The 15,657-nt window shown below is 34.4% G+C and overlaps 2 protein-coding genes across 5 annotated transcripts; one reads left to right on the top strand and one right to left on the bottom strand.

Moving 5' to 3' along the window:
* Positions 1 to 741: 741 nt before the first annotated feature.
* Positions 742 to 5,087, bottom strand: LOC103854009 (ATP-dependent DNA helicase DDX11). Of its 4 annotated transcripts, none has more exons than XM_009130910.3 (11): positions 4,841 to 5,082; positions 4,542 to 4,709; positions 3,894 to 4,457; positions 3,735 to 3,826; positions 3,101 to 3,457; positions 2,714 to 3,010; positions 2,417 to 2,644; positions 2,127 to 2,348; positions 1,503 to 2,040; positions 1,129 to 1,421; positions 742 to 970 (listed from the first exon to the last, which is right to left on the bottom strand). In XM_009130910.3, exons 2-10 carry the CDS (start codon positions 4,693 to 4,695, stop codon positions 1,210 to 1,212), a joined length of 2,664 nt encoding a protein of 887 aa, XP_009129158.1. In that variant the 5' UTR covers positions 4,696 to 4,709; positions 4,841 to 5,082; the 3' UTR covers positions 742 to 970; positions 1,129 to 1,209. The 4 variants fall into 4 exon arrangements, with proteins under 4 accessions (XP_009129158.1, XP_033141018.1, XP_009129157.1 ...); XM_033285127.1 differs by having other exon boundaries at positions 4,542 to 4,706; positions 4,841 to 4,985; XM_009130909.3 differs by having other exon boundaries at positions 4,542 to 5,084.
* A 4,414-nt stretch (positions 5,088 to 9,501) lies between these two features.
* Positions 9,502 to 14,810, top strand: LOC103854010 (F-box protein At2g02240-like). Its single transcript, XM_009130911.3, has 3 exons — positions 9,502 to 12,152; positions 12,643 to 12,761; positions 12,850 to 14,810. Exons 1-3 carry the CDS (start codon positions 11,847 to 11,849, stop codon positions 13,259 to 13,261), a joined length of 837 nt encoding a protein of 278 aa, XP_009129159.1. The 5' UTR covers positions 9,502 to 11,846; the 3' UTR covers positions 13,262 to 14,810.
* Positions 14,811 to 15,657: the final 847 nt, after the last annotated feature.

Genomic DNA, 15,657 nt, shown 5'->3' with positions numbered 1-15,657 from the left:
TCCGTGAACGTTTATTACTTCCTCCATGTACCGATGTGGGAGGTTTAGAAGTTACTTGAGTCTTTCATTTAATATCTGGTGATCTTTTTAACAGTTTTGTGAATGGGTGTTTGCCTGTTGGGCTTTCGATGGGTTATATATTTAAGTACCCATTTGTATATATTTTTCTGTTTAAAAACGAAATTGCAAATGATTTTTTTTTTCTTAAAAAAATGATTGCTTAGAATTTTGCCATTACAAACATTTCTTTTACAAGAAGTCTGAGTTATTTTTATGTTATATATTACTAGATTTGAATTGTAGTAGATATAATTAAATTTGTGATCTAATTTGGTATGTATTTAGAAATTTATAATTTTAATACCAAAGATATTTTATACATATTATACATAAATATTTTGTATTATACGTAGAAATAAGGTATTATACGTAGAAATAAGGTATTATACGTATAAACGTACAAAAAATTCCTCTCCGCGTACTCCCCGAGTTTTTTCCGCTTTTCTAATAAATCGCTAGGCCCGGGTGTGCCGCACGCGTAACGCCTTTTCCGAACAGAGGTATTTTGTAACCTTTTATATTAAAGATTTTTAATTTTTTTTGATACAAAAGTTAAATATTGGGTTTCTCCTCCCGAATATCTAGCCATTTCTCGTGTGATGTTCCTTGTCTACTCTCTTAATCTCGAGCACAAGTATCTTACTGGCAGCTAAGTTTCTTGTCCTTACCTTTCTTTGCTGGTTTTAATTCTAAAGGAGATGGTGACAATCTCACGAAATACTAGAGGGGGGTCGTGTTTTTCTTTTTAAATCTGTTTTGAAAGCATCACTTGACAATATACCAGAGACCAGTTTTATTTTTAAACAATGAGACTGCCTCACCAAACTCTTCTCTCTGCTGCTTGCTGTTCACTTTTGAAAACCGAGAACATATGTCTTCACGAACCCTACTCATGTTGTGCGTGTTAAAACTGTACAACAACAAACAGAAGATTTTCCTTTTTTATCAAAGAATAAATGGAAGCACTAAAGACGTCATCAACACATGATCAACAAAAAAACAAAATGGAATGGATACAATAGGAACCTATATGGCAAATAGAAAGCCTTTATCTATATACTGCAATACCTCTTTCTTCTTGTTTGCCACTGGAACCCAACATGAGATCTCCTCCAACATGTTCGCTCATAGATGCTTCAATGTTATTTTTCAGGATGATTTTTGGACATTTTTATGTTTAAAGAATTGGTGCAACAGTCTGTGAACGTCTCCATAGCCTTTGGTGGAATAAATAAGATGATCTTTGATCCACTTTGGGAGCTTGCTGGATGGATGAGATGTTCTTTTGGCAGGATCATTCGCGTATCGAGCATCTACCAGTAAAATGGCTGAATAGTCCTTTGCGTGCCTTATTGCCCTACCTGAAAAAAAAAAGCAAACAGGCAAAGAAAACTTTAACATTTTAATTCTCAGTCCAATCATGAATGAAGATATTAACTCACCGATTGATTGGTTAACTGCTTTCATACACAGATTCTCATAGTACTCTTTCCCTCTCCGTCTGCAGCTCCTTAATACCCCAAACCCTTCTCGAACATCTCCACTGTAGTATGAGTCGTCAACCAAAGTCAGACAAGGTTTCGACGATTCCGTATCTCCAAGACCTTCTATATGCTTTATTCTCTCTAACAGCTCAATGTCAGATGGGCTGGGATAAGGCAGACCAACCATCACAACACACCGACACATGCCATCGCTGAAGTTGATTCCTTCTGACACCTTCCCACCAACCACAGCTAGCATTATTGCCCCTCTTTGGCTCTCTATCGCTTCCTTGTAATCTCTGAGAACAGCTTCGACTTCAGTGTTTCTTCTGGGTTCTCTAAACACACGCTTCTTCTTCATTATTCTTCTGAGTATCCCCGAGTTGGTCCACGCTGTGTGCACCTGTGTTTCATACTCAAAGGAGGAGAAGAAGACGATAACTCCTTCGGGAACCAATGCCACCAGGTTACTCATCAATAGTCCCAACTCCTGTATCTGCCATCCCAAAAGGTCAAAGCACAAGTTACACTCAATACTCTTTCTCAATCTAGTTAGAAAACGAGTCTATTAGGATCAATCACCATTTCTGTTGAGCTTCTTGAACTGTGGCTAAAGTCAAAAGACTGACCAGACGGACCATGTGAAACTGCGATTGGCATTATACTCTCAGAGGGAACAATGTGACTACATGAGAAGAACTGCAGCTGATTTGATGGTAGCCACGGAAAGAGTCGTTCCCTTGTCTCTTCTATAGGTTGAAGAGTCCCACCGGCCAATACAACAGCGTGAGCTTCATCCACCACCTACAAATTGGTTTTATTAACTTTTACATTGATGAAAGAAAGGGAAGAGATTTATGAAAGGGGCTAACCTCTGAAAATAACTTCGCTCCAGTGAGCATGACGTATTTAATGTACCCTCCTTGTTGGCAAGAGGTGGACGAATTCATCTTTGAGACTATGATCCGCCCATCACCATTGTTATGAGTGAGTGCCACCAATATATCAGAAAAAGCTCTAAAACTTGATAGCTTGCTCATTTCCTCATGGGCCGTTGGGTCTTTCTGCAACATAGCAACTCTCTCTCCATATCCACTCACCTGCGAACAAACAATTGACTATCAAAGATGAGAAAAGGGAAATGTACAGAAGAAAAGAGATCACGTTACCTTATGAATGATATTGCTTTGCTTTATATAGGCGAGTAACTTGACCAAGTTTATATTGTCTATATTCAGAGAGAATAAAAAGTCATTTATCGCCATCGAGCAACCACCACAAGGCTTGCTTTTAGAGGGATCAGGACCACTATTTCCACTGTTGAGGTTCCCGTCACTGGTGGCAAGAGGTTTGAGGAGAGCTCGGATGAGAATCAACAGAGTTTGGATATATCTACGGTTCCCAGCTCCCAAGAGATTCTGGAATCTTCCTAGATAACTCTCTATGCTGCTGTGTACATCTTCCAACTGGGGAACACAAATCGATTAAAGACATTGATTCCACACTGTGTCAGATATCAACTAAATGATGTGTATTGAAGTATCAATAAATATTACCTGTGACATTGTTATTTTTGCATCATGCATACTGAGAAGAGTGTCAGCCAAATTGTGAGCCTCGTCTATAATGACAACACTGTTTTTCAAGTTCAGGCCAAGAGATTCTCGTGAAGACTTCGACAGGAGAGACTGGTAGGGAAGAATAATAAGATCAGCTGCAGGGGCCACTCTTCTAGAGCCATAGTATGGACACGTTCTCATCTTTCGTCCGAGCTGGACAAGATCCTCAATGTCCATGGCTTCTTGTTGGAGAATCTCAGCCTTGAACTCTCTCTGTAGCGACTGTTTCCTAAGCATTGGGCATCTGCACGATAATGCTTTGGTTCGTCCTCCCTTAACGTTTGTACCTAAATTCTGAAATGTTCAAGCTTCATTAGAACTTAGAAGCTAAGAGCATGATTAACCTGGGTTCTTAATTTGGAGTTCTTAACTCATGACTTGGTATTTTTTTTGTTTTTTTTTTACACTTTTCGACTAAGAACCGCCTTTTATATCTCTTATTTAAGAGACGGTTCTTAGCTTTTCTTAGTTAAAAGTTAAGAAACGGTTCTTAGCCGAAACTAAGAACCCCACCCTAAGAACCCGGGTTAATCATGGTGTAACAAGAAAGAGACTTGATGATAATGTGTACCTTCTTTTTTTTAGAGGCGAGAGATGTCTTCTTCTTTTGCAAATCCAAGCACCTCTCGTTGATTCTGCCCACGTTCCCAAGCTTAAGAACATCTGCAACTGTGAGTATCAGACACACACACACACAAACACAATGGGAATAAAAAAATGGTGGGTAGACCTTCATTGATGCACATGTTCTTTCGGGAGCCTAGACATACAACTCTGACTCTTTGGGCGAATACAGTCTTCCTCAGCTCCTTCACAAACTGAGAAAGCTGAGAATGAGTCCGGCTGCAATAGAAAACCTTGAGTCCTCCTCCTCCTTCTTCTTCATCTGAGCCATCTTCCTCATCCTCTGAAGAGGTGTAGAAACCTCCTCCCACAGGTTTTCTCTTTGAAGAAGATGATGATGAATCCTCTTCGCTTTCGTATTCTTCCAAACAAAACTCTTGCTCATTTGCCTCATCACCAGCCTCTTGCTTCCTTATGGAAACCTCTTCTTCCTTTCTCGCATCAAAATCTCTCTTCTCCTTCTTGACCCTAAAGGGAGATTTCCTATTGGTATTGGCATCATAATGGCTACTGACAGTGAAATTTCGGATCCAATCGGGCTCGGATTCATCTTCTTCTTCACCAACAACAACAACCTTATCGGATGATCCTGAGTTGTTGTTTACTTTCTCATTACGGTCGAGCAGCCACTGTAGAGCACTGCAGATAATGCTTAGAGATTTTCCAGTCCCTGACAATCACAAACCCCTAAGATTATTTGATTTTTCCCAGATAAATCGCTTTTTCTTTTTTAAAGAAATTAGAGTATATATACCAGTGGGGCTTTCGAGCATGGAGACGCCTCCCTTGTCGAGAAAGCGATAGAGAGCGTTCATGAAATCGATTTGGATCGAGTAGGGCTCGTACGGGAACGCCGGGAACTCTTGTTTCTCCTCCGCCAACTGTGTTTTATCAATCATCTCCTTCATATTGCATTGGCCTACTACACAAAGCATAAACCAGAACCAAATCGATTGACACTAAACAATGCCGACGAAAGCAATCAGTGCAAAAAAGGACCCAAGTCTAATCCTAAACGCAGTATCAATCGCTGATTCTAAGAGACGACGATACCAGATATGGAGCGACACTGGGGGGTTTCAAGAGACGAGACTTAGTGTGATTCGCGTTACGAAAACCCTTAATTTGGTTTCTTCTTCTATTATGTCTGCCGATTAAGAGAAGCTTATCTAAAATTATTTTGATAATATGCATGATTTACTGTTGAAATTTAATAATTTTGTTTCAAATAATATAAAATAACCACGTTTATTGCCGCTAGAGATGGCAATTTGTAACCCTGCCCGCGGACTAAACCCGTAGAAGGTCTATTCAGGACGGGTTTGGACAGAGAAATCGAGGGCCATATATTTTGCGGAGCGGGTTTGGCCAGCTTTTTTTGGAGACTGTGGTCCGCACAGGATAGACCCACCCAGACCCACTTGAAACCAAACCCGCTGTGAAGCGGGGCGGGATGGAAAGGATCAATTGTCATCACTAACTATCTCTTGCTTCCTAGTTCCTAGACATGGCTTTGTCCAGTGTTTTGTTATTCCAAACAAAAATAAATTAATTAAAAAAATTTGAGTTGGGTAACCATGAAATAAAGCATAATTAGGTATTTAACTAAAAAAATACCTTCCACTATTTACTATAATATATAATATATTATCTCTAGTTGTTGTTAATAAGTGTATTGTTGTAAACGTGAAGAAAAACACGTCAAAATAATACGTACCAAAACTTGACATTTTCGCATTGTTATTTACTATGTGGAGCCCACCGTCACTATGCACGCACAGTAACTTTCTCTTTTTCACTTCTATATAAACGATCGTTTCGATCAATTGTAATACACCATCTCTTCTTCCCCTTATAATATATTCTCTCTCGTTATTATCTTATATCAGTAGTATCTCCTTTCTGCGGGTATAAAATTTCGCTCTTAATTAAATTTCTCTATACTATAAAATTATAAATTATTTTATAACATGTATACATTTCTTCTTCTTCATCTACCTACCACCATTACTATTTCTTCCAATCCTGAATCCACTATCACTTTCTGTAAAAAAACAATTTCAATTATTTGAGTCTCTGTCTATCACTGTAACTATTTTCATCATTTCTTTTACTTATTAACCAAATCTATAATCTTCGTTTTCATATTTTTGCCATCACATTCTTCAAAACAAACATCATCTCCTTGATATCAGTCAGCACCTCTTTCGTCGTAACCACCACCACTCCTATATACTGTGAGTTCTCAGCTGTACTATGCTATTTGAACAAAATATATTATGTTATTTCGTTATTACTATTCAATTTTAATAACGATTCATATTATGAAGTATGTGAATATTTTGATATTTAAGTTAGGATATATATTTCTATTTTGAGTTTTGTGATTAGTGTTTTGGGTTTACTTTATGGAAGGTGTGGGTTAATGTTGGGGTAACCATTACCTCCTTACCTGCAATCAGACATTTTAAAATTCGACCAGTATGTACTATGTTATTTTGTTTGTTATATTTCTATTTTGATAATGTATTTTGATAATGCTTCATATTATGTACTATGTGCTTGATATTTAGGTTAGGGTTTATATTTCCTTTTAGGGTTTAGTGATTAGTGTTTTGGGTCTAGTTTATGAAAAGTTTGGATTGACATTGGGGTAAGCATTACCTCATTTTCTGCAATCATAAACATTTCAAAATTTTAAACTATATGTATTATTATCATTTGTTTGTTACTATTCTATTTTAATAATATTTTATATTAAATACTATTTGCATATTTTGATATTTGAGTTAAAGTTTATATTTCCTTTTAGATTTAGTGATTAGTATTTTAAATTTAGTTTATTGAAGTTTTGGATGTTCATCAAACTATTTTATAATTTCATTAATATGAATTATACCATTTACCATGTTTTATTCTAGGACAATTCTCATAAATAGACCATTTTCAAGTTTTGGTCACAAAAGTAGACCACAAGGAGGAAAGTGACCAAAATATTTCATTTAATAGGTAAAAAAACCTAATATCCTAGATATATAAAAATAATAAAAAATTTAAAAAAAATTAAAAAAAAAACTAAAAAAACTAAAAAAAAAATTAAATTTTTTTATAGTTTTAGATTATATGTTTTCAAATTCGAACTTTTTTATAATTTTTTTTTTTAAATTTGTTTTTTCGAAAAAGAAATTTTATTTTTTTTTCAAATTTTCTTTTTGTAATTCGAAAATACTTTTTGAAACTATTTTTAAAATTTTTATTTTCAAATTTTTAATACTTATTTTTTATTTTATAAAATTTTAAACCTCAATCCCAAATTCACACCCCTTAACTCTAAACTCTAAGGTTTAGATTAGTTAACCCTAGGAATATAAATGTATATTTACCTCTTTAATGAAACATTTTGATCATTTTGATTCTTAGAGTCTATATTTATGACCAAAACGTTTTTAGTGTTATCTTTGGGTATTTTCTTTTATTATATTTATATAATACCATCAGTATTATTGTGGATGCCATATCACCACCACTCTAACAACACCTTTTTCATTTAAGTGACAGAGTATCACCGTCAACAGGTTTTGGAAAAGGAGAAAATCAGAAGGAAAAGAAAAAAAAGAAAAAAAATGTTTGGAGATCTAATTATGTCAACATCAATACTATATTCTTAATTTTTTTCTTAAAATTAGCTATTACACAAATTAAGACATTAATTAATGGCTATATATTGGTTAAAAATAAAAAAAATAATGGCTATACCATACATGACTTTATTCTGATGCAACAGGTTTCTTAAACACACATAGGCTATACCTTCTTGATTTGGTATTTTTATTTGGTGTTTTGGTTTTAATTTACATTTTGGAGATTCATTGTTTTGATTTGGTGTTGTTTTTTCAAAACATTTGCGATTGCCTATTGAATTTGGTGTCTGGTTAAATTTATATTTTGGTTTTATAATGAATGTTACTTGAGTTGCACACGTGAAGTATTGACTACTTATAACTTGAGTCAAACTTGAAAAACAAACAAAGTACGGGCGGGATAGGCTTATGTTATGGCTTATGAATAATGACTACTTGTAACTTGATTCAAACTAAGCAGTGTTATAAAATACGTTATACGCTAGTCGGACGGTTGATTATTGTATAGCGCCTGGATGTATATATGGGTTGATATATTCTAAATAAATACTATAGTAATAAATAAAATAACTATATACATTATATGTAAATAATAAATATATAGCAAACATAATTAAATAGATTATACATTATAATTATTTATCGAATACTGAAAAGAAAACAAAAAATGATACGAATGAAGTCAAATGAAATCAAAATAATCAAACGAGTACATTATAATTGTTTACTAAAATTTCTTTAAAAATATAGCACACGCCTGTATAAACGCCGTATAAACAGCGTATAACATTGTATAAACGTTGTATTTTTGCTCATCTAAACCATCACAGTGTTATTCTACCGTATAGTAAAAACAGTACAGTGCACTACTGAGTATACCGTATAATTCGGCCGTACCAACTATATTATATATTTTAGAACACTGAAACTAATTAATAATGTATATGACTGATGCTCGTCTCTTGTTCATGTAACAATGACTACTTGTAAATTCAATCAAAATTGATTATCCTACTATATAAAAGAAGCTAATTTAAAGGCTAAAGAGAGATGCCACATGTGCAAAATAATCCCAACCTATCATATTGCCATGTCACTGGGATTGGGCTTCCAATTGAAATTGCAATAAAACGTTCGGGCTTCGTTTGCAATAAAACGTTTGGGCTTTGTACACAGCGGCTTATGTGGGGCCCAGAAGCATACGATTGAAGCAATATAGCATGGTTAGATTCAAGGTCTTGGATTACACGCATGTGTTCTGTAGTGAAGAATTTAATTACTAAATATTTATTCGATTTGTAGCTAAACGACGACAACAGTAAAACAGTACAGAATAATTAGATAAATGTTTAATTTAATAAATTAGATGTTTTGCCCGCGACGCGGACTTAAATATTTTCATAAATTTTTGAAAAGTTCTTTGTACACTATATTCATTACTAAAATAAATTTTAAAATAACTCAATATTATATTTTTAATTATATAATTAAAAACTTTTATTTAATTAATATTTAGTTGTATAATTTATGTTTTTAACTTCTTACTAAAAGACTTTTTCAGATAACAATACAATATATACATAAATTATCTCCCTTGAAAATCAGATTTTGGATAATTCTTATTATTATTAATATTAATCAATTATCTAATCAAATCAATTAAAATTTTGTTTTTATTATTTTTAATTTATTTATATATTTTATTCATTAAAGGTATAAACAATATTAACCACTCTAACTTTGAACGTGAGAGCTCGATTCAAAAAATTTACTTTATTTGATTAATATTTAATTATATAATTTATGTTTTTAACGTTTTACTAAAATACTTTTTCAGATAACAATACAATATATATATTTATAGAAATTATCTTTTTTTGATTATATTTTTAGATTTTGGATAATTCAATATTCTATTTTTAATTATATAATTAATAATTTTATTTGATTAATATTTAGTTATATAATTTATGTTTTTACTTTTTTACTAAAAGATTTTTTCAGATAACAATATAATATATACATAAATTATCACTTTCTTAAATTATATTTTCAGATTTTGGATAATTCTTACTAATATTATTATTAATCAATAATCTTTTTTTTGTCAACTTATTAATCAATAATCTAATCAAATCAATTAAAATTTCGTTTTTATTTTTTAATTTATTTATCCATTTTATTCATTAAGGGTATAAATGATATTAACCACTCTAACTTTTAACGTGAGACCTCGATTCCAAAAATTTACTTCGCAAATAATAGTATAGATGTGCACAACACTTGCCGGTGGGCCAGGTAAATAACTTTCTCGCAGCCCAGCCCATTAATCCTAATCGCCGTTTTGGTAAAACTAAAGCTAAGGCTTTCTCATCCTCTCAGTAACCCTAATTGCCGTCTCCCCCATTTCTTTTTCCGCATGGCGATTTTCTTTGTCTCCCCCAAAACTTCCCGCAAAACGCCTCCGATGAAAGGGCTGGAACTTTAATGTTCTCCCTTAAAGCCTCCATTCAAGATCCTTACCGACCTTCTACATCTCCCCTCCGCCTTATATCTAGATCCATATTTATACCCTTATCTCTCTTACCTCAGATCATATTCTTATCTCTCTTACCTCAGATCGTTAGCTCTATACCCTAATCATGGCGAAAGAAAGTGGCCGCTCTACAAGACTATTCACAATATACCTCGCAGACGTCTATGTCTGATCTTATTTTAATTCTTTTTCGTTATCTACCAGATTCTATTCCCTTTGGACAATTATTTATTTCTACTGTCAAACTATTTTGTTCCTACGTCTTCACATCAAAAAAAAAAACAAAACTTAACTCACACTTTCAGAAACTTTAACTTCAAATTTAAATAAAACATTACATTAATTATACATGGAATCCGCGCGAAGCGCGGACACCGGCTCTAGTAAGTCATAAATAATAGTTGTAACAAATAAGTTTTGCTCAAACTAGTGTTGAACATGTGTTTATAGCGTTTGCAAGTCCGTAGGTTTGTGCATGCAATAAAAGAACCCCGTTTCGCGGGCCGACCCGCTGAGGCCATACATTTTGATGGTCAAACATAAGAGTTGGTGGTCATTAACCGCCAGCCTAACCTTATTGGCAAAGTAAGGTTGTGTTAAACCTCCTGAATATACACACATGACCTACCTATATCGTACGTTTGATGCGAGTATTGAACTTTTTTAAATGGAAAGGGCATTGGCGCAGTTCACGCCAACTCATTGAGACAGAGACGAGTGGCATCCACTGCAAGGCCCTTGGCGTGTTATGAAGGTTTGAAGAAGTCTCAGAACTTGTCACTGGCTGTCCATTCAAGAAGTGTGATGAAAGCTAAATTCCTCTCTCCTGATACTCAGTACTCAGCTTACGTAGTCTACACTATAAGACAAACGATCGATTCATGATGTCCAGAAAAGCTTTGGAGTTGGAGCCTTGGAGGGATTGTACATGAAACTCGTGAAAGAAAGAAGTCGAAAAGGCAGGAACTAACGAAACTAGAGAAGAGGGAAGACGGGTGGGTGGAGGTAAAGTTTGGAGAATTCTTGAACGATGGAGGGTTCATGGATGCTCGCGATGGGTGGAGGTAAGGTTTCATATTACTGACATCAAGTATACATCATTCAAGGCACTGAATTCTGGCCTGTATAAAATCTCGGATCCGGTTTTGGCTGGTGAGTTCGGTGTTAACTATTTAACAAAACATAATGTAACAGTGTGTTTTTTTATTATGTTTAGTCGTTCTCACACGAACCAATTCAATAAGAGACTGTTTAAAAAAAAAAAAAATTATTTTTCAAGAGAGTGATTTCGAGTTAACTTATAAAAGAGATAAATGAGTTGATCCATCAACTTTTGTAGAAAGGGATTAGATTGAAACATTTCAAAAAATCTCCACTTTCTACGGCCTTCCATTTAAAAAGAAAATATATATACTAACTATAGAAAATTTGCTAAAAGGTTTGTTAATTAAAATAATAATAGAATAAATCCTATTATTACAGTATAATTTAGATATATATATATATATAAATATATGATCGATATATTGTAAAGTATTTTTAAAATAAAAATAGCTTCGTTATAAAATTTATGAAGTATTAACTAATCCATAAATATTTCTTTGAATAAAATACTCGGCCAATTTTTTTTTTTACGTCGATACTCAAAGCCAATTACTGTGTTGCCAACTGCTTATCTTTTACATACATCACATAACCTTCAATAAATCAGCAAACCAAACGATAACGCGTAACCTGAAGGAGAGAACGACGCACACGGCAAGAAGGGTAATTTCGTAAAATACACGACTACCACGGGTCTTCTTTTTTTCATTACAAATCATTCTTCTTTCACCGTTTGATCACAGAAGCGACTTTAGAACAAATTTTAAGATTCCAGGTGATGGAGGCAACGATGGGGCAAAGTCATGGCAGAGAAAGCATCATCTCCGGGCCGTCACCGTTCGATACATTGCCGGTGGATTGCATCTCCAGCATTATCTCCTTCACGAGTCCACGAGACGCGTGCAACGCCGCTTCTGTTTCGAAAACGTTAGAATCCGCGGCTAAGTCCGATAGCCTATGGGAGAAGTTTCTTCCATCGGAATATACATCTCTGATTCCACAATACTCGCGAGTTTTCTCGTCCAAGAAGGAGCTCTATTTCGCTCTCTGCGATGAGCCTCTTCTCATCGAAGATGGCAAAAAGGTATACAAATATATTCATTTTAAGATCTGAGAATAGTGATCTGCCTAGGGCTCAAAAATTGATATAAGTGCGTAGAATCTTCATAGAGTTTTAACTCTATATATTGGAACAAGCATCTGTGTTTCAATCCGATTCCAGAGAATACTAAGGATTAATATGTATATAGAAATAATTGTTTCTTAACGTCTAAAGTTGCATTAAACAACAAAGTGTCCTTAACTCGACTAAAATACACCATAAGCAATAACTAGAGATAATACAGGAGTCATTCTGAGATGAAACTAATATTATACAAACTAATATTATACGTTGTTGTTCGTAGACTTGAGATTACATATGTTGCTTTATTCGTTAGATCATACTTAAAAAAAAAAATCATGTTTGCTATGTGCTTCATCCGTAATGTTAGAGAATTAAACCTCCGGATTAATTAATTTGATGTGGTTTCTGAATGTTTCAATTTTTTATTTTTTTTCCTCGTAAATGATAGAGCTTCTGGTTAGACAAAGCGAGTGGGAAAAGATGTATTATGATATCTCCAAAGGAAGTGTCAATCACATGGGGAAGTAGTCCCGAACATTGGCAATGGATATCAGTTCCTGAATCTAGGTATTTATTCTTATTCCATTGTAATCTCTCATTCTTCTGTTGATGATGTTGTGAAGATGGGAAAATTAAAAATATGATTGCAATGCAGGTTTGAAAAAATAGCTGAGCTAGTCGATGTATGTTGGTTTGAGATTCGTGGAGGGATGCACACTCGTTACCTATCTCCCGGAACTCGTTACTCCGTTTACATCGTGTTCAAGACAAAGAACGGATGTCCTGGATTGGGAGATTTGCCGGTAGATGCTGGAGTTGGGTTAGTTGGACAAGAGTCTCCTCAAAAGTTGATATACTTTGTTGGGCCTCGTGGTCGTGATCAAAGGAGAGATGTAACGAGGCCAGAGGCGAGGGACGATGGGTGGATGGAAGCTGAACTTGGTCAGTTCTACAATGATTCTTGTTGTGATGATATCTCGCTAAGTGTTGGTAAGACCAACACTCCTGATTGGAAAAGTGGTTTGATCATTCAAGGATTTGAATTTCGCCCTGCGAAAACCCGGTAAATTGTTATATCATGTTTCTTGTGATGGAAAACGGTTTCTAGTTCAACGATTTTCCGTTGTATTTCATGTCTAACAAGTGAAAACCTTTGGTGTATTGTAAAGTTTTTTGAATCTTCAGTTTTCTGAATCTTCAGCTTTTTGGATTGTAATGTTTGAATGGTTTGATCTTACCATTCTCACATGAACAAACTTCAATAAAGAAATCGTGTTTTCTTCTAATCATCTAAATGTTTTTGTATAGCAGCTTAATGGTTGTTTCATGTTTTAGTAAAATCTTCTCTAATAATACTTTTAAATTTTTGTATCTTTATGATATTATTTGAAGAGTAAGTTTCTTACGTGTTTTACTCACGTTAATCTTACGATGGTCAATTACGTTGAAATCTTTAATAATTTAAAATTATTATATCATTACCATTATAAATATTTCTAGGGAAATTCTCTCAAATAACATTTTTTAAGTTTTTGTCACAAAAATAGTCTTTAAAAAATGATCAAAATAGTCTCTTTTTATTTTGAAATTTTAATATTTTTTTTTTATTTTAAATTTGAAACCTTATCTCCAAAACTCCACCCTTGACTCTAAACCCTAAATCTAGATTAGTTAACTTTAAGGTAACAATACATTTTTACCCTTTAATAAAACTTATTTTGGTCATTTTCTTCATTGAGTGTTATTTTTGTGACAAAAACTTAAGAATGGTTATCCTATGGAAGACTTATAAGGATGACGGAATTGAGGCCAATTATTCTATGCAAAGTAGGATATAAAATTATTTCGAAGGTTTTGTGTCAGCGATTGAAAATCTATCTTTCATTGCTCATATCTGAAACTCAATCAGTATTCGTGGTAGGAAGGTTGATTTCTGATAATATTCTTATCGCCTAGGAAATGTTCCACAGATTGCAGACCAATAAAACATGTCAAGGAAAGCATATGACAATTAAAATGGATATGGACAAAATGTATGATAGAGGTCTTATTACAGAAATTTGGTTTTGACTTTCATAAATGGTCAACCACGTGACCTCAATATTGGGTTCTCATAAATAGTCAACCACGTGACATTATTGTTCCACATAGGGGTTTACGTCAAGAATATCTTTAATGGCCTTATTTATTTATTTATTCTCTGCACTGAGGCTTTAATTGCAAATATAAAAAAGGCGGAGAGAAGGCAACAACTAACGGGAATGAAGGTAGCTAGAGCTTGTCCATCGATATCTCATTTGCTTTTTGCGGATGACAGTCTTTTCTTTTGTAAAGTTCAAAAAGAAGAGTGCCAAACCATTCTTAGAATTTTAAAGGAATATGAGACAGTTTCAGGGCAGCTAATAAATTTTGATAAGTCTTCAATTCAATTTGGGCATAAGATCGAAGAATCCATCAGACAAGAATTAAGAGATATTTTGGGCATTCAGAATCTGGGAGGAATTGGATCCTACCTTGGTTTACCAGAAAATCTAGGGGGTTCAAAGATCCAAGTTTTTAGCTTTGTACATGATCGTTTAAATAATGGAGTCAATGAGTAGACTTTCAAGTTTTTCACAAAAAAAAAGAAAGGAAGTGATCATTAAATCAGTGATTACGGTATTACCAAATAATACGATGTCCTTATATCGTTTACCTAAGACAACTGTGAAGAAACTGACGAGCGCGGTATCACAATTCTGGTAGAGTCCATAAGGAAGCACAAGATGCATGCACTGAAAATCATGGGACAAAGTATGTGTAGATAAGGATGAAGGAGGTTTGGGGTTTAAAGACATCATTGATTTCAACACATCGATGCTTGGTAAACAGTTATGGCGTCTGATAGAGAGGCCAAACACTTTATTCTCTAGAGTTTTCAAAGGTCGGTATTATAGGAATGCTTCACCTTTGAAACCGATTCTTTCATTTTCTCCGTCATATGGCTGACGGAGTATTGTCTCTGCTAGATCTCTGGTAAGCAAAAGACTAATCAAAAGGGTGGGATCATGTTCTTCTATATCTGTATGGAATAATCCATGGCTCCCAACCACTCACCCGAGAAGAGCTAATAAAAATCAACACAATTTATACCCGAACCTTATAGTGGAGTCTCTCATTGACTCTACCTCGTGAACTTACAATTCACAGGCAATTCGGGCTTTGGTGGATCCACAGGATGCAAAACTTATAGAAAGCATACCACTGAGTAGGACTCAAAGGGTAGATAGAGATGGATGACACTTCACAAAAAAATGGAAAATATACGGTTAAATCATGATATCATGTAGAGTGGATCTATCCAGATAGGGAAAGACCACCACTACTGATTGGCCCCCACAGTTGATGTTTTGAAGGCTTTCTGCTGGAAAATACGGTGCCCACCAAAGTTCAAAACATTTTCTATGGCAATTAGTGACAGGGT

This window comes from Brassica rapa, chromosome A02 (genome assembly GCF_000309985.2).
Source record: "Brassica rapa cultivar Chiifu-401-42 chromosome A02, CAAS_Brap_v3.01, whole genome shotgun sequence".
NCBI lineage: Eukaryota > Viridiplantae > Streptophyta > Magnoliopsida > Brassicales > Brassicaceae > Brassica > Brassica rapa.
Note: the sequence above shows the minus strand (reverse complement) of the source record. Positions and strands in the feature narration are given on the sequence as shown.